At 55.3% G+C, this 16,030-nt stretch overlaps 1 protein-coding gene across 1 annotated transcript in view; it reads right to left on the bottom strand.

Moving 5' to 3' along the window:
• Positions 1–2,224: 2,224 nt before the first annotated feature.
• Positions 2,225–16,030, bottom strand: part of MAP3K3 (mitogen-activated protein kinase kinase kinase 3) — a 51,609-nt gene continuing 37,803 nt past the window's right edge. Inside the window, exons 13-16 of the mRNA XM_075580402.1 lie at positions 5,110–5,241; positions 4,841–4,970; positions 3,152–3,329; positions 2,225–2,924 (exon numbers count right to left, since the gene is read on the bottom strand). Of these exons, the coding sequence (XP_075436517.1) occupies positions 2,696–2,924; positions 3,152–3,329; positions 4,841–4,970; positions 5,110–5,241 (669 nt within the window). The 3' untranslated portion in view covers positions 2,225–2,695. The remainder of the gene's footprint in view (positions 2,925–3,151; positions 3,330–4,840; positions 4,971–5,109; positions 5,242–16,030) is intronic.

The raw sequence follows: 16,030 nt of genomic DNA, 5'->3' as shown, positions 1-16,030 counted from the left end.
GCGGGGTTGCAGACCTGCCTAAGACATGCAGATGAGCATACAGCTATATTTGCATATTTGCTTTCCTGTGGAGGGTTTTTGTCACTTTTTTTACTCACCATAACTTAACTCAGTATTATGGTTTTTATATATATATATATATATATATATATATATATATATATATATATATATATATATATATATATATATATATATATATATATATATCTCGTCTCCATGAACCCTGCCTGTGGTACCCAGCTCAGTATAAAGACACCCTCCTCCCCCCCAAAACCCCTAATACTGAACACACCCTCCCTCCCCCCCCCCCCCAAAAGTGCACTTGGAATACTTTGGCTTGTTGGGGCTAATAAATCCCCCCCCCCCCCCAGCTATGAACAGGACGTATTAACCATTAACCCCTCCCCTGCCGGAGCACAGGCGGTGGCTGGGACCCCCATTAACCCTTCCATCGCCTTGACGTGCAAATATGCTGAGCACAAAAAGGAGGTCATCGAGAGCAGCGATTCCCAACAGTGCGGGGTGGGGGGTCCATGAGGTGGGGTCTCCAGGCAGTATAGTGGTGTCCTGAGTCGGTGTGGGGACAGCGTACTTCGTAAGATCCCAAACTGCACCTTAGCACGAGGGGTTGCAGCTGTCACTTACAGCAGGAGTTTCCCACAATGCTTTGCACCCACAGCAGCAAGGCATTGTGGGATGTGACTTTGGAAGCTCCCGCAGTGACAGCTGTACCTCCCCATGCTGCCTTCACACACTGAGGGGCGGTTTGGGGGATTATTAAGCGTGTGTTCCTCCCACGCGCTCAGGACACTATATACTGCCTGGGATCGGGCACACAGTTTGGGGGATTATTAAGCGTGTGTTCCCCCCACGCGCTCAGGACACTATATACTGCCTGGGATCGGTCTCACAGTTTGGGGGATTATTAAGCGTGTGTTCCTCCCACGCGCTCAGGACACTATATACTGCCTGGGATCGGGCACACAGTTTGGGGGATTATTAAGCGTGTGTTCCCCCCACGCGCTCAGGACACTATATACTGCCTGGGATCGGTCACACAGTTTGGGGGATTATTAAGCGTGTGTTCCCCCCACGCGCTCAGGACACTATATACTGCCTGGGATCGGTCACACAGTTTGGGGGATTATTAAGCGTGTGTTCCCCCCACGCGCTCAGGACACTATATACTGCCTGGGATCGGTCACACAGTTTGGGGGATTATTAAGCGTGTGTTCCCCCCACGCGCTCAGGACACTATATACTGCCTGGGATCAGTCACACAGTTTGGGGGATTATTAAGCGTGTGTTCCCCCCACGCGCTCAGGACACTATATACTGCCTGGGTGTCGGTCACACAGTTTGGGGGATTATTAAGCGTGTGTTCCCCCCACGCGCTCAGGACACTATATACTGCCTGGGATCGGTCACACAGTTTGGGGGATTATTAAGCGTGTGTTCCCCCCACGCGCTCAGGACACTATATACTGCCTGGGATCGGGCACACAGTTTGGGGGATTATTAAGCGTGTGTCCCCCCCACGCGCTCAGGACACTATATACTGCCTGGGATCGGGCACACAGTTTGGGGGATTATTAAGCGTGTGTTCCCCCCACGCGCTCAGGACACTATATACTGCCTGGGATCGGGCACATACATTCTGTTATTGATAGTCTGATGAGATTTATTCATCAAGGGCTGAAATATTTCCTAGCAGGGGGAGGCCGTGGTTTAACAACGTTTGGGAACCGCTGATCCCTAGGCTTGGAAGAATAATACTGACAGCCCGCCTCCGCCTCTCCCTCATACACATTACAATTCATCCACAATGTACACTTCTTGTTCCCCAGGTATAAAAATAACACAGGAGTACAGTCACAGGATTCTCTCAGGCACATTTCGGTGTAGTCCCCCACCGCTCCGCCGGCAACGGGTCCCCGGGCGGGAAAAGCCTACGGTCCTGTATTATACCCCCTTACCCTGCCACCCCAAGGAGCCGGGAGAACGGCGGTTAGCCCGCTCGGCAGCCTCACCCCCCGGAGACGGAATGCAATAAGTGCGCCGGCAGTGCTGCCTAAACGAACTCCGGGAGAGCTGGCGCCCGCCACGGCTGCGCCGGGGGCAGGCCACGCGGAAACGCACGCGCTGGTAAAATTAACCCTTCCCCTCCCCCCCCGCGACCTATTTGCAAAGCAGCGAAAAAGGGGTTAACCCCCCCCCCCCCCTCCCTCCCTATACAGCATCAAATCTTCAAGTCCCGCTGGAGGGTGGTGGTCTTGGTTGGCCAAGGCACTGGTCTTGGGAGTGGGAGATCCGAGGGGAGGCTAATGCGAACGCAAGAAACCCACCGACACCTAAAAAAAAAAAAAAAAGGTGGGCGAGATCTTCTCTCTTCTCTCTCTCCCCACCCCCTCCCCGAGAGAGAACTCGGAAGCAACAGGGATTCCGGGTTTCCCGGCCCCGACGCGGACAGCGACCCTTCTTCCGTTGGCTCCCCCCCCCGTCAGCCGGCTGTGGTACCCCGGTGAACCAACGGTTGTCGCGTGGAACCCGGCTCTCTCCGCCTCAACCTCCGGGCACCTCGTTTGATCCCCTCCCCCCGAAATGTTCGGGGAGGGTCCTTCTCCTCCCCCTTCTCGGAGGGTCTCGGGGGGAAAGTGGGGTGTAGAGGACAGTGGGTCGTGGTGAAGGACGCTCAGTAGGCGAGCTGGGCGAAAGGGTGCCGGAGAAGTTCCTCGGCGGACGGCCGCTGCCGCGCCTCCACCAATATCCTCTTCACGAAATCCCGGCACTGCTCCGACGTGTGGGGGGGAAGCTGGGGGTTGGTCGGCTGGGTGGCGATCTTAAAAATGGCCGCCATGGCCTCGTATTCGGCCCAGGGCGGTTTTTCCGTCAGCATTTCCACCACGGTGCAGCCAAGGCTCCTGTGGGGTGGAGAGAGGGGGGGAGAGGTGAAGGGGAGACAGCGAGGGGGGGGGGGGGGGTAAGAGTGCAGGAGAGGGGGGGGGGAGAGGTGAAGGGGAGACAGCGAGGGGGGGGTAAGAGTGCAGGAGAGGGGAGGGGGAGATGCAGCTTCAGGGGGGGAGGGGGGAGCACAGGAGAAGTGAGCTGGGGGGACGCAGCGAAAGGGGAGAGTGCAGGAGACGCTTACCAGACGTCCGCTTTCCTCCCGTAGCCCTCCCCGCTGATCACCTCCGGGCTCATCCAATAGGGAGTCCCGGTGACCGAGCGGATCCCCGTCCCCGACATGCAGATGGTCTGCAGCCGCTTGCTGGCCCCGAAGTCCCCGAGCTTGACGTTCCCCGCCGAGTCCCGCAGGATGTTGGCCCCTGCGGGTTTGGGGAGCAAAAAGGAGGAGTCAAAACCCGCCGGGGAAGGGGAGCCAGAGGGAAAAAGGCTTCACTGGACGAGGCAAAACGGGCCGGGGAAGGGGAGCCAGAGGGAGGAGGAGGCTTCATTGGACTAGGCTGGGAGGCGGCAAAACGCAGCGGGGAAGGGGGCGTCAGTGGGAGGAGGCTTCATTGGACGAGGCTGGGAGGTGGCAAAACGCGCCGGGGAGGGGGGCGTCAGTGGGAGGAGGAGGCTTCACTGGACGAGGCTGGGAGGTGGTAAAACGCACCGGGGAGGGGAGCCAGAGGGAGGAGGCTTCACAGGACGAAGCTGGGAGGCGGCAAAACGCACTGGGGAAGGGGAGCCAGAGGGAGGAGGCTTCACTGGACGAGGCTGGGAGACGGCAAAACGCACCGGGGAAGGGGAGCCAGAGGGAGGAGGCTTCACTGGACTAGGCTGGGAGACGGCAAAACGCACTGGGGAAGGGGAGCCAGAGGGAGGAGGCTTCACTGGACGAGGCTGGGAGGCGGCAAAACGCAGCGAGGAAGGGGGCGTCAGTGGGAGGAGGCTTCATTGGACGAGGCTGGGAGGTGGCAAAACGCGCCGGGGAGGGGGGCGTCAGTGGGAGGAGGCTTCACTGGACGAGGCTGGGAGGTGGTAAAACGCACCGGGGAGGGGAGCCAGAGGGAGGAGGCTTCACAGGACGAAGCTGGGAGGCGGCAAAACGCACCGGGGAAGGGGAGCCAGAGGGAGGAGGAGGCTTCACAGGACGAAGCTGGGAGGCGGCAAAACGCACTGGGGAAGGGGAGCCAGAGGGAGGAGGCTTCACTGGACGAGGCTGGGGGGTGGTAAAACGCACCGGGGAAGGGGAGCCAGAGGGAGGAGGCTTCACTGGACGAGGCTGGGAGACGGCAAAACGCACCGGGGAAGGGGAGCCAGAGGGAGGAGGCTTCACTGGACTAGGCTGGGAGACGGCAAAACGCACTGGGGAAGGGGAGCCAGAGGGAGGAGGCTTCACTGGACGAGGCTGGGAGGCGGCAAAACGCACTGGGGAAGGGGAGCCAGAGGGAGGAGGAGGCTTCACTGGACGAAGCTGGGAGGCGGCAAAACGCACTGGGGAAGGGGAGCCAGAGGGAGGCGGCTTCACTGGACGAGGCTGGGAGGTGGTAAAACGCACCGGGGAAGGGGAGCCAGAGGGAGGAGGAGGCTTCACTGGACGAAGCTGGGAGGCGGCAAAACGCACTGGGGAAGGGGAGCCAGAGGGAGGAGGCTTCACTGGACTAGGCTGGGAGACGGCAAAACGCACTGGGGAAGGGGAGCCAGAGGGAGGAGGCTTCACTGGACGAGGCTGGGAGGCGGCAAAACGCACTGGGGAAGGGGAGCCAGTGGGAGGAGGCTTCACTGGACGAGGCTGGGAGGCGGCAAAACGCGCCAGGAAGGGACGTCAGAGAGGAGAAGGCTCCTCTGGCCGAGACTGGAAGGTGGTGGGACTCGGGAGAGCCGCACGTACCCTTAATGTCCCGGTGCACAATCATGTTGCTGTGCAGGTAGGAGACGCCTTCCAGGATCTGCCGGGTGTATTTGCGGGTGACATTCTCCGTTAGCGCCCCGTAGGCTTTCAGCTGGTCCTTCACCGAGCCCTGGGTGGGGGAGGGGGGAAGAGACCAGCGAGGAGAGCGGTAAGGCGCGGAATGACATTGCGGTGAGTGTGAGAAGCGGTGGCCCTTCGGTGGCCTCCCTGCTAAGGGCGCGCGCGAGCGCAGGGTGCCCGCTCCTCACCCCTGGCATGTACTCCATGAAGATGGTGAGGGTCCTCTCCGCCTTGTCCCGCAGGCAGCCGTAATACTGAACGATGCGCTCGTGGTGCAGGTTCTTCAGGAGCTGGATCTCGCACTCCAGGGCGCTCACCTCCTGGGGAGGGGGCGGTAAAGTGGGGTCAGAGGCAGGCTCCATAACACACAGACAAGGGCCCAGGCCGGGGGGGAGAAGACCAAGGCCCGAGGCTGGGTGGGGGAAGACCAAGGGCCCAGGACAGGATGGGGGGGAGAAGTCCAAGGGTCAAGGTAGGTGGGGGGGAAGACCAAGGGCCCAAGATGGGGTGGGGGGGGGGAGAGAAGACCAAGGCCCAAGGACAGGATGGGGGGGGGGGGGAAAGGCCAACAGTCAAGGCAGGGGGGTGGTGGGGGGAGAGAAGACCAAGGGTCAAGGTGGGGGGGGGGGGGAGAAGACCAAGGGCCCAGGCTGGGGAGAGAAAGACCGAGGGGCCTGGGCCGGGAGACCAAAGGCCCAGACGGGGGGGAGGGGGGGAGACCAAGGGCAGAGACTCCAAAACACATATACACATAGAAAAATCACATGAAAAAACTTTATTGCACCCTCATAGTACTATACACATGTATGTCTCTCTCACTCTACTGAAACTGTCCTCCTCAACTTTCCAGCCCACCACTCCAAACTCTCCTCCATCCTCATCGACTTCTCTTCAGCCTTTGACACCGTCTATCACCTTGCTCATCTCCACCCTCACCAACCTGGGGCATCACTGACACCGCCCTCTCACCCTCTCTCTCTCCCACCGCTCCTATTCTGTCACCTTCAACAGTTCATCCTCTCCGCCACCAGCCTCCAAGTGGGCGTGTCCTAAGGCTCTGTCCTTGGTCCTCTCCTCTTTCCCCTCTACACTGCCCCCCCTTTGACCTCATCTCCTCCCATGGCTTCAACTTCCGTTATTTGCAGACGACATCAAGATCCTTCTCTCCTTCCCACTATTCTCACCCGAATTTTCAACCCGCATCTCTGCCGGCCTTTCTGCCATTTCACCATTTCCACCTGATGTCCTCCCACGTCCTACAAATGAACCCAGCTAAGACTGAAGTTCTCTACTTTCCTGCTTCCTCCACCCTCCCCAACCATCTCCCATACCCCCCTCCCCTTCTGCTCTCAACCTTGGAGTCGCCTTTGACCCTTCACTCCGCTTCGCCCAACACATCACCTCCCTCACTACCACCTATACAACGTAAAAAAAATGTGTCCACTCACGTCTCTCTCCCTGGCTAAACTTCTAATCTACCCTCATCTTCACCCGTCCCGATTGCTGTAACTCCCTTCTCAGGTCTTCCCCTCGACTCCTCCAACAAATACAAAACCCTGCAGCTCGTACACTCCTCAATCGCCCCGCTCTGCCCACGGCTCCCCTCTCCTAACTTCACTGGCTACCCATCCAACAACGTTCCCTCTCCAAATGCTTCAACCTGGTCTACAAATCTCTCCATGGTCTTGCCCCCTGTATCTTGCAGCACTTGCCTCTCGCTACACCCCTTCCAGTCCTCTTTATTCCCTGACTGCCACAGCCCTCACTCCCCCCCAAGCCCACTGTGCCTACTCTCGATTCTGATCATTTGCCTCACTTGCACCCCTCCACTGGAACAAGCTCCCCCAAAACATCCAATCTGCCACCTCCCTAACTATCCTCAGAAGCCAACTCAAAACTGATCTCTTCTCCATCACTTCTGTGATCCCCCATTACCCTCCTATCCCATCAACTTCCACACCCCACCCACCTCAACGCCCGTGATCTCCCCATCCGTCACCCCTTCCTAAAGACTCTCCAAAACCCTCCGAAGTCACCCACCTCACCAATCGCCTCCACTGTCCCACTCATCACCAGAGACCTGATCCAAACCCCTGCCTACCAACCAAGCTCTCAATGCACCTAACCCATAACCTGACCATAATGTTCCCACCCCTGCCCATCAACCAAGCAATCTCTCAATGCATCTAACCCATAACCTGACCATAATGTTCCCACCCCTACCCACCAAACCAAGCAATCTCTCAATGCACCTAACCCATAACCTGACCATAATGTTCCCACTCCTACCCACCAACCAAGCAATCTCTCAATGCACCTAACCCATAACCTGACCATAATGTTCCCACCCCTGCCCATCAACCAAGCAATCTCTCAATGCATCTAACCCATAACCTGACCATAATGTTCCCACCCCTACCCACCAAACCAAGCAATCTCTCAATGCACCTAACCCATAACCTGACCATAATGTTCCCACCCCTACCCACCAACCAAGCAATCTCTCAATGCACCTAACCCATAACCCAACCATAAAGTTCCCACCCCTACCCACCAACCAACTTTCAATGCACCTAACCCATAACCTGCTCATAATGTTCCCACCCCCGCCCACCAACCAAGCAATCTCTCACTGCCCCTAACCCATAACCTGACCATAATGTTCCCACCCTACCCACCAACCAAGCAATCTCTCACTGCCCCTAACCCATAACCTAACCATAATGTTCCACCCCTACCCACCAACCAAGCAATCTCTCACTGCACCTAACAAATAACCTGACCATAATGTTCCCACCCCCTACCCAAAGACCAATCTCTCGCTGCACCTAACCCATAACCCAACCATTATGTTCCCACCCCTACCCACCAACCAAGCAATCTCTCACTGCACCTAACCCATAACCCGACCATAATGTTCCCACCCCCTACCCACCAACCAAGCTCTCACTGCCCCAAACCCATAACCTGACCATAATGTTCCCACCCCTACCCACCAACCAAGCAATCTCTCACTGCACCTAATCCATAACCTGCCCATAATGTTCCCACCCCTACCCACCAACCAAGCAATCTCTCACTGCCCCTAACCCATAACCTGACCATAATGTTCCCACCCCTACCCACCAACCAAGCAATCTCTCACTGCCCCTAACCCATAACCCGACCATAATGTTCCCACCCCCTGCCCACCAACCAAGCAATCTCTCACTGCCCCTAACCCATAACCTGACCATAATGTTCCCACCCCTACCCACCAACCAACCAAGCTCTCACTGCCCCTAACCCATAACCTGCCCATAATGTTCCCACCCCCCACCCACCAACCAAGCATTCTCTCACTGCCCCATACCCATAACCTGCCCATAATGTTCCCACCCCTACCCACCAACCACCAATCTCTCACTGCACCTAACCCATAACCTGCCCATAATGTCCCCACCCCTACCCACCAACCAAGCAATCTCACTGCACCTAACCCATAACCTGCCCATAATGTCCCCCCCCTACCCACCAACCAAGCAATCTCTCACTGCACGTAACCCATAACCTGCCCATAATGTCCCCCCCCTACCCACCAACCAAGCAATCTCTCACTGCACCTAAGCCATAACCTGCCCATAATGTCCCCCCCCTACCCACCAACCAAGCAATCTCTCACTGCACCTAACCCATAACCTGACCATAATGTTCCCACCCCTACCCACCAACCAAGCAATCTCTCACTGCCCCTAACCCATAACCTGACCATAATGTTCCTACCCCTGCCCACCAACCAAGCAAGCTCTCACTGCCCCTAACCCATAACCTGACCATAATGTCCCCCCCTACGCACCAACCAAGCAATCTCTCACTGCCCCTAACCCATAACCTGCCCATAATGTTCCCACCCCCTACCCACCAACCAACCAATCTCTCACTGCACCTAACCCATAACCTGACCATAATGTTCCCACCCCTACCCACCCACCAACCAAGCTCTCACTGCCCCAAACCCATAACCTGACCATAATGTTCCCACCCCTACCCACCAACCAAGCAATCTCTCACTGCCCCTAACCCATAACCTGCCCATAATGTCCCCCCCTACCCACCAACCAAGCAATCTCTCACTGCCCCATACCCATAACCTGCCCATAATGTCCCCCCCTACCCACCAACCAAGCAATCTCTCACTGCCCCATACCCATAACCTGCCCATAATGTCCCCCCCTACCCACCAACCAAGCAATCTCTCACTGCCCCTAACCCATAACCTGACCATAATGTTCCCACCCCTACCCACCAACCAAGCAATCTCTCACTGCACCTAACCCATAACCTGACCATAATGTTCCCACCCCTACCCACCAACCAAGCAATCTCTCACTGCACCTAACCCATAACCTGACCATAATGTTCCCACCCCTACCCACCAACCAACCAATCTCTCACTGCACCTAACCCATAACCTGACCATAATGTTCCCACCCACCAGCAATCTCTCACTGCACCTAACCCATAACCCAACCATTATGTTCCCACCCCTACCCACCAACCAAGCAATCTCTCACTGCCCCTAACCCATAACCTGCCCATAATGTTCCCACCCCTACTCACCAACCAAGCAATCTCTCACTGCACCTAACCCATAACCTGCCCATAATGTCCCCCCCCCTACCCACCAACCAAGCAATCTCTCACTGCACCTAAGCCATAACCTGCCCATAATGTCCCCCCCCTACCCACCAACCAAGCAATCTCTCACTGCACCTAACCCATAACCTGACCATAATGTTCCCACCCCTACCCACCAACCAAGCAATCTCTCACTGCCCCTAACCCATAACCTGACCATAATGTTCCCACCCCTGCCCACCAACCAAGCAAGCTCTCACTGCCCCTAACCCATAACCTGACCATAATGTCCCCCCCTACGCACCAACCAAGCAATCTCTCACTGCCCCTAACCCATAACCTGCCCATAATGTTCCCACCCCCTACCCACCAACCAACCAATCTCTCACTGCACCTAACCCATAACCTGACCATAATGTTCCCACCCCTACCCACCCACCAACCAAGCTCTCACTGCCCCAAACCCATAACCTGACCATAATGTTCCCACCCCTACCCACCAACCAAGCAATCTCTCACTGCCCCTAACCCATAACCTGCCCATAATGTCCCCCCCTACCCACCAACCAAGCAATCTCTCACTGCCCCATACCCATAACCTGCCCATAATGTCCCCCCCTACCCACCAACCAAGCAATCTCTCACTGCCCCTAACCCATAACCTGACCATAATGTTCCCACCCCTACCCACCAACCAAGCAATCTCTCACTGCACCTAACCCATAACCTGACCATAATGTTCCCACCCCTACCCACCAACCAAGCAATCTCTCACTGCACCTAACCCATAACCTGACCATAATGTTCCCACCCCTGCCCACCAACCAACCAACCAAGCTCTCACTGCCCCATACCCATAACCTGCCCATAATGTCCCCCCCTACCCACCAACCAAGCAATCTCTCACTGCCCCTAACCCATAACCTGACCATAATGTTCCCACCCCTACCCACCAACCAAGCAATCTCTCACTGCACCTAACCCATAACCTGACCATAATGTTCCCACCCCTACCCACCAACCAAGCAATCTCTCACTGCTCCTAACCCATAACCTGCCCATAATGTTCCCACCCCTACCCACCAACCAACCAATCTCTCACTGCCCCTAACCCATAACCTGACCATAATGTTCCCACCCCTACCCACCAACCAAGCAATCTCTCACTGCACCTAACCCATAACCTGACCATAATGTTCCCACCCCTACCCACCAACCAAGCAATCTCTCACTGCTCCTAACCCATAACCTGCCCATAATGTTCCCACCCCTACCCACCAACCAACCAATCTCTCACTGCATCTAACCCATAACCCAACCATTATGTTCCCACCCCTACCCACCAACCAAGCAATCTCTCACTGCCCCTAACCCATAACCTGCCCATAATGTTCCCACCCCCTACCCACCAACCAACCAATCTCTCACTGCACCTAACCCATAACCTGACCATAATGTTCCCACCCCCTACCCACCCACCAACCAAGCTCTCACTGCCCCAAACCCATAACCTGCCCATAATGTTCCCACCCCTACCCACCAACCAAGCAATCTCTCACTGCCCCTAACCCATAACCTGCCCATAATGTCCCCCCCTACCCACCAACCAAGCAATCTCTCACTGCCCCATACCCATAACCTGCCCATAATGTCCCCCACTACCCACCAACCAAGCAATCTCTCACTGCCCCTAACCCATAACCTGACCATAATGTTCCCACCCCCTACCCACCAACCAAGCAATCTCTCACTGCCCCTAACCCATAACCTGACCATAATGTTCCCACCCCTACCCACCAACCAAGCAATCTCTCACTGCCCCTAACCCATAACCTGACCATAATGTTCCCACCCCTACCCACCAACCAAGCAATCTCTCACTGCACCTAACCCATAACCTAACCATAATGTTCCACCCCTACCCACCAACCAAGCAATCTCTCACTGCTCCTAACCCATAACCTGCCCATAATGTCCCCCCCTACCCACCAACCAAGCAATCTCTCACTGCCCCTAACCCATAACCTGCCCATAATGTCCCCCCCTACCCACCAACCAAGCAATCTCTCACTGCACCTAACCCATAACCTGACCATAATGTTCCCACCCCTACCCACCAACCAAGCAATCTCTCACTGCACCTAACCCATAACCTAACCATAATGTTCCACCCCTACCCACCAACCAAGCAATCTCTCACTGCTCCTAACCCATAACCTGCCCATAATGTCCCCCCCTACCCACCAACCAAGCAATCTCTCACTGCACCTAACCCATAACCTGACCATAATGTTCCCACCCCTACCCACCAACCAAGCAATCTCTCACTGCACCTAACCCATAACCTAACCATAATGTTCCACCCCTACCCACCAACCAAGCAATCTCTCACTGCTCCTAACCCATAACCTGCCCATAATGTCCCCCCCTACCCACCAACCAAGCAATCTCTCACTGCTCCTAACCCATAACCTGCCCATAATGTCCCCCCCTACCCACCAACCAAGCAATCTCTCACTGCACCTAACCCATAACCTGACCATAATGTTCCCACCCCTACCCACCAACCAAGCAATCTCTCACTGCACCTAACCCATAACCTAACCATAATGTTCCACCCCTACCCACCAACCAAGCAATCTCTCACTGCTCCTAACCCATAACCTGCCCATAATGTCCCCCCCTACCCACCAACCAAGCAATCTCTCACTGCCCCTAACCCATAACCTGACCATAATGTTCCCCACCCCTACCCACCAACCAAGCAATCTCTCACTGCCCCTAACCCATAACCTGACCATAATGTTCCCACCCCTACCCACCAACCAAGCAATCTCTCACTGCACCTAACCCATAACCTAACCATAATGTTCCACCCCTACCCACCAACCAAGCAATCTCTCACTGCTCCTAACCCATAACCTGCCCATAATGTCCCCCCCTACCCACCAACCAAGCAATCTCTCACTGCCCCTAACCCATAACCTGCCCATAATGTCCCCCCCTACCCACCAACCAAGCAATCTCTCACTGCACCTAACCCATAACCTGACCATAATGTTCCCACCCCTACCCACCAACCAAGCAATCTCTCACTGCACCTAACCCATAACCTAACCATAATGTTCCACCCCTACCCACCAACCAAGCAATCTCTCACTGCTCCTAACCCATAACCTGCCCATAATGTCCCCCCCTACCCACCAACCAAGCAATCTCTCACTGCTCCTAACCCATAACCTGCCCATAATGTCCCCCCCCTACCCACCAACCAAGCAATCTCTCACTGCACCTAACCCATAACCTGACCATAATGTTCCCACCCCTACCCACCAACCAAGCAATCTCTCACTGCACCTAACCCATAACCTAACCATAATGTTCCACCCCTACCCACCAACCAAGCAATCTCTCACTGCTCCTAACCCATAACCTGCCCATAATGTCCCCCCCTACCCACCAACCAAGCAATCTCTCACTGCTCCTAACCCATAACCTGCCCATAATGTCCCCCCCTACCCACCAACCAAGCAATCTCTCACTGCACCTAACCCATAACCTGACCATAATGTTCCCACCCCTACCCACCAACCAAGCAATCTCTCACTGCACCTAACCCATAACCTAACCATAATGTTCCACCCCTACCCACCAACCAAGCAATCTCTCACTGCTCCTAACCCATAACCTGCCCATAATGTCCCCCCCTACCCACCAACCAAGCAATCTCTCACTGCCCCTAACCCATAACCTGCCCATAATGTTCCCACCCCTGCCCACCAACCAAGCTCTCAATGCACCTAACCCATAACCTGACCATAATGTTCCCACCCACCAGCAATCTCTCACTGCACCTAACCCATAACCCAACCATTATGTTCCCACCCCTACCCACCAACCAAGCAATCTCTCACTGCCCCTAACCCATAACCTGCCCATAATGTTCCCACCCCTACTCACCAACCAAGCAATCTCTCACTGCACCTAACCCATAACCTGACCATAATGTTCCCACCCCCTACCCACAAACCAAGCAATCTCTCACTGCCCCATACCCATAACCTGACCATAATGTTCCCCCCCTACCCACCAACCAAGCAATCTCTCACTGCACCTAACCCATAACCTGACCATAATGTTCCCACCCCTACCCACCAACCAAGCAATCTCTCACTGCCCCTAACCCATAACCTGCCCATAATGTCCCCCCCCTACCCACCAACCAAGCAATCTCTCACTGCCCCATACCCATAACCTGCCCATAATGTCCCCCCCCTACCCACCAACCAAGCAATCTCTCACTGCACCTAACCCATAACCTGACCATAATGTTCCCCCCCTACCCACCAACCAAGCAATCTCTCACTGCCCCTAACCCATAACCTGCCCATAATGTCCCCACCCCCTACCCACCAACCAAGCAATCTCTCACTGCCCCTAACCCATAACCTGCCCATAATGTACCGACCCCTACCCACCAACCAAGCAATCTCTCACTGCACCTAACCCATAACCTGACCATAATTTCCCACCCCTACCCACCAACCAAGCAATCTCTCACTGCCCCTAACCCATAACCCGACCATAATGTTCCCACCGCTACCCACCAACCAAGCAATCTCTCACTGCCCCTAACCCATAACCTGCCCATAATGTTCCCACCCCTGCCCACCAACCAAGCAAGCTCTCAATGCCCCTAACCCATAACCCGACCATAATGTTCCCACCGCTACCCACCAACCAAGCAATCTCTCACTGCCCCAAACCCATAACCGACCATAATGTTCCCACCCCTACCCACCAACCAAGCAATCTCTCACTGCACCTAACCCATAACCTGACCATAATGTTCCCACCCCTGCCCACCAACCTAGCAATCTCTCACTGCCCCTAACCCATACCCTGCCCATAATGTTCCCCCCCTACCCACCAACCAAGCAATCTCTCACTGCACCTAACCCATAACCCGACCATAATGTTCCCACCCCCTACCCACCAACCAAGCAATCTCTCACTGCCCCTAACCCATAACCCGACCATAATGTTCCCGCAACCACCCACCAACCAAGCAATCTCTCACTGCCCCTAACCCATACCCTGACCATAATGTTCCCACCCCTACCCACCAACCAAGCAATCTCTCACTGCACCTAACCCATAACCTGACCATAATGTTCCCACCCCTACCCACCAACCAAGCAATCTCTCACTGCACCTAACCCATAACCGACCATAATGTTCCCCCCCTACCCACCCACCAAGCAATCTCTCACTGCCCCTAACCCATACCCTGACCATAATGTTCCCACCCCTACCCACCAACCAAGCAATCTCTCACTGCACCTAACCCATAACCGACCATAATGTTCCCCCCCTACCCACCCACCAAGCAATCTCTCACTGCACCTAACCCACAACCCGAGCATAATGTTCCCCTACCCACCCACCAAGCAATCTCTCACTGCCCCTAACCCTTAACCTGACCATAATGTTCCCACCCCTACCCACCAACCAAGCAATCTCTCACTGCACCTAACCCATAACCCGACCATAATGTCCCCACCAACCAAGCAATCTCTCACTGCTCCTAACCCATAACCTGCCCATAATGTTCCCACTCCTGCCCACCAACCAAGCAATCTCTCACTGCCCCTAACCCATAACCTGACCATAATGTTCCCACCCCTACCCACCAACCAAGCAAGCTCTCACTGCCCCTAACCCATAACCTGCCCATAATGTTCCCACCCCGACCCACCAACCAAGCAATCTCTCAATGCACCTAACCCATAACCTGACCATAATGTTCCCACCCCTACCCACCAACCAAGCAATCTCTCACTGCCCCTAACCCATAACCTGCCCATAATGTTCCCACCCCTACCCACCAACCAAGCTCTCACTGCATCTAACCCATAACCCGACCATAATGTTCCCACAACCACCCACCAACCAAGCAATCTCTCACTGCACCTAACCCATAACCGACCATAATGTTCCCACCCCTACCCACCAACCAAGCAATCTCTCACTGCCCCTAACCCATAACCTGACCATAATGTCCCCCCCTACCCACCAACCAAGCAATCTCTCAATGCACCTAACCCATAACCTGCCCATAATGTTCCCACCCCTACCCACCAACCAAGCAATCTCTCATTGCACCTAACCCATAACCCGACCATAATGTTCCCCCCCCCACCCACCAACCAAGCAATCTCTCACTGCACCTAACCCATAACCTGACCATAATGTTCCCACAACCACCCACCAAGCAAGCTCTCACTGCCCCTAACCCATAACCCGACCATAATGTTCCCACAACCACCCACCAACCAAGCAATCTCTCACTGCACCTAACCCATAACCGACCATAATGTTCCCACCCTACCCACCAACCAAGCAATCTCTCACTGCCCCTAACCCATAACCTGACCATAATGTTCCCACCCCTACCCACCAACCAAGCTATCTCTCACTGCACCTAACCCA

The sequence above is a fragment of the Ascaphus truei genome, chromosome 23, assembly GCF_040206685.1.
Source record: "Ascaphus truei isolate aAscTru1 chromosome 23, aAscTru1.hap1, whole genome shotgun sequence".
Taxonomy (NCBI): domain Eukaryota; kingdom Metazoa; phylum Chordata; class Amphibia; order Anura; family Ascaphidae; genus Ascaphus; species Ascaphus truei.
The sequence above is the reverse complement of the archived record's forward strand: the minus strand, read 5'-3'. Positions and strand labels throughout refer to the sequence as shown.